Source organism: Arachis ipaensis, chromosome B09, assembly GCF_000816755.2.
Source record: "Arachis ipaensis cultivar K30076 chromosome B09, Araip1.1, whole genome shotgun sequence".
In the NCBI taxonomy this organism is placed as follows: domain Eukaryota; kingdom Viridiplantae; phylum Streptophyta; class Magnoliopsida; order Fabales; family Fabaceae; genus Arachis; species Arachis ipaensis.
The window spans coordinates 89,658,465-89,664,661 of NC_029793.2; the positions used below are offsets into that span (position 1 = coordinate 89,658,465).

At 41.6% G+C, this 6,197-nt stretch overlaps 1 protein-coding gene across 1 annotated transcript; it reads left to right on the plus strand.

The window, feature by feature from the left end:
- On the plus strand, nt 897–1,757 carry LOC107615679. The gene has a single exon (XM_016317725.1). The coding sequence runs from the start codon at nt 897–899 to the stop codon at nt 1,755–1,757; it is 861 nt and encodes a 286-aa protein (XP_016173211.1).

Consider the following 6,197-nt stretch of genomic DNA (forward strand, 5'->3'; position numbering starts at 1 on the left):
AAGGTCAATTATGCTTGCTTGACTAACTCCTCGATGTTAGGGGTTGACAAAGCGAGATTGACTCATCATAGTTGCCATAGTTGTTGTTATGACGATGATAGGATTCCTTAATTCTCATTCCCAAGTCAAGGCTCTTTTATGCATTTATAGCACTTTTACTAGTTTTGACCTTATTTCCCTTTTAATTGCATTAATTCTCTTTTTGATCATTTCTTAGTTCTTTTATTTCTTAGTTCCTTTAATTTTCCGTTTCTTACTTGAAAATCCCCTTTTCCAAACAACCAAGAAAGTGACATCTTAATTGCATTCCTAGGGAGAATGACCCGAGGTTTAATTACTCTCAGTTATATTTGTATTTGGAAATTAAACTTTGATCATGGGAGTTGATTGGCGGTTTAGTCTATACTTGCAACGGAAGTTATATTTTAAGTGGAATGATGCTTTTCCCTTAGATGCCTCGCAAGCAATCTCGGAAGTCACTCCTTGGTTTACATCTATTGCCAATTTACTTGGTAGGCCATACCTTTCCTCCACACTTTTCTAAGCACCAAAGGGACAAGCTTAAAAACGAGTCCAAGTATTACATATGGGATGATCCCTACTTGTGGAGATGTGGTGCTGACCAAGTAATTAGAAAGTGTGTGCCTCAAACGGAATTTTGGTCTATCTTAGAAGTGTGCCACTCTTCCGAAAGTGGTGGACACTTTGGTCATCAAAGGACAGCAAGAAAAGTGTTAGACTGTGGATTTTGGTGGCCTAGCCTATTCAAAGATGCAACCTCATTTCGTAATTCTTTCCACCAATGCCAAAGATTTGGAAATATATCCAAGAGGGATGAAATGCCCCAACAATTTATGTTTTTCTGTGAAATTTTTTATGTTTGGGGTATTGACTTTATGTGTTCGTTTCCAAACTCTAATGATTTTCTCTACATTTTGTTAGCGGTTGATTATGTCTCTAAATGGGTGGAAGCAATTTCAACCCATACCGATTATGCTAACACTGTTGCTTTCTTTGTAAGAAATCATCTTATTTGCCATTTTGGATCGCCACGAGCAATCGTGAGCGATCAAGGCTCACACTTTGATGACATTATCCATAAGGTAGCTACGGCTTATCATTCCCAAACCAATGGTCAAGCGGAGGTTTCCAACCGGGAAATCAAGAGAATTTTAGAGAAGATGGTGAAACCCCATTGGAAGAATTGGAGTACTAGGCTCGGAGATGCACTGTGGGCCAACTGGACGGCTTATAAGACACCAATTGGCATGAGTCCGTTCCGGTTGGTCTATGGAAATGCATGTCACCTTCTAGTGGAAAATGAGCATAAGGTGTATTGGGCCATCAAGGAATGTAATTTGGGATTAGGGAATGCCAGAATTGAAAGAAAATTACAATTGGAGGAGTTAGAGTGCATACAGTTGGAGGCATATGAGAATTCAAGAATCTACAAGGAAAAGGTGAAGCCAGTACATAACCGGAATATCAAAAGAAGAGAATTTAGGGTTGGAGATCAAGTGCTTCTCTATAGTTCAAGATTGAGGTTGATGCCGGGTAAATTGAGGTCGAGATGGGATAGTCCCTATGTGGTAGAAAACGTTGAACCATATGGCGTAATCCACTTGAGCCATCTCTCAAGCCCTACTTTCTTCAAGGTGAATGGCCACCGGCTCAAATTGTACCATGGTGTGAAGGCCAAGAACAACAAAGAATTGGAGATCTTCCTCTTGGAGGATCCTCCCAGGGAAGAGAATTGAGCCATTGACCGTCCAACTTAAGGCGTTAAAGAAAAGTGCTAGGTGGGAGACACACCACCATGGTATGATCTTCCTTGTTTATAGTTCTTTCACCTTGTTTTCATCTCTTTAATTAGATATGTTTGATTAGATAGGATATGAGTTTATTGAGTTTGATTAGATATGTTTGAATGATGGTTGTTTCATGAAGTTTTCATTTATGGTAGTTTGTGTATTTTGGTCATTTTGGTTGTTGCCTTGAAATTCTAGGTGTCTTTGTGCCATTTTGCTTGAAATGGTGCAAAAATTATGATATCTTTGTTGTTCATGTCACGCGTACGTGTGATCCACGCGTACGCGTGGACCATGATTTTTGCTCATACGTTAACTGTGCTGTCGCTTGGTCTGGACAGTGAGTTGTGCCAGAACCATGCGGCTAGGGTGCTACTGGCATCAATGCTTGTCATGCGTACACGTGACCCACGCGTACGCGTGACTTCCTGTGATTTGATCGCGCTAAGATTGTGCTACAGCACAGCCTGGACAGAGATTTATGCCAAGACCGTGATGGTGGGGTGCGACGCACACAGTGCTCCTCATGCGTACACGTGATCGACGTGTACGTGTCGTCTCGAAATTCCTAAATCATGATTTTGTTGTATTGGGGCTGTGCGACCACATTGTCTGGACAGAGAGTTTTGTCGCGACCATGTGGGTACTGTGCAGAGGGCACAATCATCCCTCACGCGGACGCATGACTGATGCGTACGCATCACCCTCGTTTTCTGCTTCCCACACTTATGCGTGGATGACGGGCTCGCATCACCTTACAGATTCAACTTACAGGTGCGCGCTGCCCTGTCTCTTTTCTTTTTTTTTTTTTCTTCTTTTCTGTCTTTCTTCTTCTTACTTCTTTCAATACATTTCTTCCCCCTTGATGATCGGATAATTTATACGCTTTTTGGCAGTGTTTTTACATAGTTTTTAGTATGATTTGATTAGTTTTTAGTATATTTTTATTAATTTTTAAATAAAAATCACATTTCTGGACTTTACTATGAGTTTGTGTATTTTTCTGTGATTTCAGGTAATTTCTGGCTGAAATTGAGGGACCTGAGCAAAATCTGATTCAGAGGCTGAAAAAGGACTGCAGATGTTGTTTGATTCTGACCTCCCTGCACTCGAAATGGATTTTCTGGAGCTACAAGAGTCCAAATGGCGCGCTCTTAATTGCGTTGGAAAGTAGACATCCAGGGCTTTCCAGCAATATATAATAGTCTATACTTTGCCCGAGTTTAGACGACGCAAACTGGCGTTCAACGCCAGTTCTCTGCCCTATTGTGGCATTAAACGCCAGAAATAGGTCACAAGTTGGAGTTAAACGCCTAAAACAGGTTACAACCTGGCGTTTAACTCCAGAAATAGCCTAGGCACGTGTAAAGCTCAAGTCTCAGCCCCAGCACACACCAAGTTGGCCCCGAAAGTGGATTTCTGCAATATCTATCATAGTTTACTCATTTTCTGTAAACCTAGGTTACTAGTTTAGTATTTAAACAACTTTTAGAGATTTATTTTGTACCTCATGACATTTTCACGTTTTACATTGTATCTCTATGACATGAGTCTCTAAACTCCATTGTTGGGGGTGAGGAGCTCTGCTGTGTCTCGATGAATTAATGCAATTATTTCTGTTTTCTATTCAAACACGCTTGTTTCTATCTAAGATATTCATTCGCACTTCAATATGATGAATGTGATGATCCATGACACTCATCATCATTCTCAACCTATGAACGCGTGCCTGACAACCACTTCCGTTCTACTTTATATTGAATGAGTATCTCTTGGATTCCTTAATCAGAGTCTTCGTGGTATAAGCTAGAATCCATTGGCAGCATCCTTGAGAATCCGGAAAGTCTAAACCTTGTCTGTGGTATTCCAAGTAGGATTCAGGGATTGGATGACTGTGACAAGCTTCAAACTCACAAGGGTTGGGCGTAGTGACAGACGCAAAAGGATCAATGGATCCTATTCCAACATGAGTGAGAACCGACAGATGATTAGCCGTGCGGTAACAGCGCACCTGGACCATTTTCCCTGAGAGGACGGATGGTAGCCATTGACAATGGTAATCCACCAACATACAGCTTGCCAAAGAAAAAAAAGCGTGCGTGTGTGAAGAAGATGACAGTAGAAAAGCAGAGATTCAGAGGACAAAGCATCTCCAAAACTCCAACATATTCACCGTTACTGCATAACAAGTACTATTTAATTTTTGCTTTTTACTCTTCATAAATATAATCACTCTTATTATTGATTTCTTGACTAAGAATTACAAAATAACCATAGCTTGCTTCAAGCCAACAATCTCCGTGGGATCGACCCTTACTCACGTAAGGTATTACTTGGACGACCCATTGCACTTGCTGGTTAGTGGTACGAGTTGTGAAAAGTGTGATTTACAATTCGTGCACCACCCCTCTCCAGTCCGGCAGACACCTCTGGTGACAACCAACCTCTGGCGATCTCACCTTCTCTCACATCTCCCTTTTTCACTTCCATTTCCCTTTCTTCTTCTCCTTCTTGTCAAGGTTTTACTTCTCAACTTCTCTTGCCTTCTAATTTTCTTTTGCTTGTGGTACTTGATTATCTTTGTTTTTGTTAAGTGCAATTTAATTTTGTTATTTGTAGTTAGTTCATCTTTCTTTATTTCTTAGGTTGTTATTATGACATTGGTGTTGGATTCCCACATCCAATTTTTGTGAATTTAATGGATTGTTTTGGTTCCTCTTACTTTGTTTTGTCTTGTTTGACCATGCTATGGTGTTTGCTTTTCATTTTGATGGTGCTACATACTTTGTTTGTCAAGCTGCTTGTTGATTCTTACTATGCACACCAAGTGTTTGTGAAAAAGAATCAATGAAACTTTGCCTCAATTTTGGCTTTATTCTTGCAAATCTTTGCTACTTTTTTACAACACTTTCACTCTTTGTGCATTACTACATCAAGTGCTAGTGATATGCCTCAATTCTTTAGTTAATCTCTCACTTACATGTTGTAGCTACCATGTATTTGAGACACCTTACTTTTAGTAGGCATTATTTCTAGCTTGCATTCTCTTGCTTTCGGTGTCTTTCTCTCTAGAATTAATATTTCTTCTTTTCCCTCCTTTTTAGGATGAGGACTACAAAAGGAAAGGAAAAAGCCTCTAGAAAGACACCTACCAAAGTACGATCTCCCAAGCCATCCATCAATCTGCCGCCTTCTAAGTGATTGAAAACAGCTAGCCACATTGATGAGTCGGAGAAGGAAGTTTCCGCTAAGGATCCCGCAAGATTCGCCAACCGCTATTGTGAGCGGATGTACCCCAAGATTCTTAATCGGAGTCTCCACCGTGAGCATCTCCTCCTTATTCTGGAACACTTATTTCAATTTGTGGAGGATCACATTAAGAGGCGACGTTGGGGTTTCTTGAACTGGGATGTGATTGAAGTCAACTTGTCTTTGGTGAATGAATTTTCTGCTAATTATCATACGCCGACCCTTGACTCAATCTATTTGCGTCGAAAGCAAGTTCTGATATCGGAGGCCGCTCTTCATCAAGTACTTGGCATTCCACTAAGCCCAGATGGGTTGGATGCTTTTCAAGAAGTAAAAATTGATCGCAAGGGATATACTTTTGACTGGGATCCAGTCCTTAAGGTCATTACTGAGACCGGAAGCATATGGATCTATGGGCAAAGCAAGGTTAGAGCCAAGTGCATATCAGTGCACGCATTGATTATGGAGGCTAGATTGTCGCAGCAAATCATGTCCCATTATGTAATGCCAAGCACTCATGAGTCAACCATCACTAGGGATATGGTCGTGCTTGTCTGGTGTATTCTGACAGAGAAGCCACTCAACATCCCAAGACTCCTCTGACGAGCTATGAGCCAGGTTTAGAGAGTTGGTAACATTCCACTTCCCGCCTTGGATTCACAGTTAAGATCTTTCGCTGGCATTCCGCATGAGGCCAATGATATAAAAAGAAGAATTCCGATGGACGATGAGTTTGTTCCACATGGGAAGTGGATTGTGCCTCAAGTGCTGACCAAGAGCCGGGATGAGGTCACATCCTTAGATGCTCCATCAACATCCGCTCCACCATCCGCATCACCACATGCACCACAACAATCCATCCACCAATTATTGATTGAGCTCACTGAGAAGGTAGACCGGCAAGGCTGGAGGATTGAGCAAATTGAACGCCGCAACAAGCGCCACTATGACTACTTGAAGAAGCTTATTGGTTGTGCCAACCCGCTTATGGAGGAACCCGACACCCCGGAGTCCACTTCGAAGCATGGCAAAGAAAGCAATCAAGAGGTGGACATGGAGGCGCCCCTGTCCCACCATCCTATGGCCATTGGAAGTGGTAATTCCATACCCATTTTGCTCATCACTGATGGCACAGAGGAC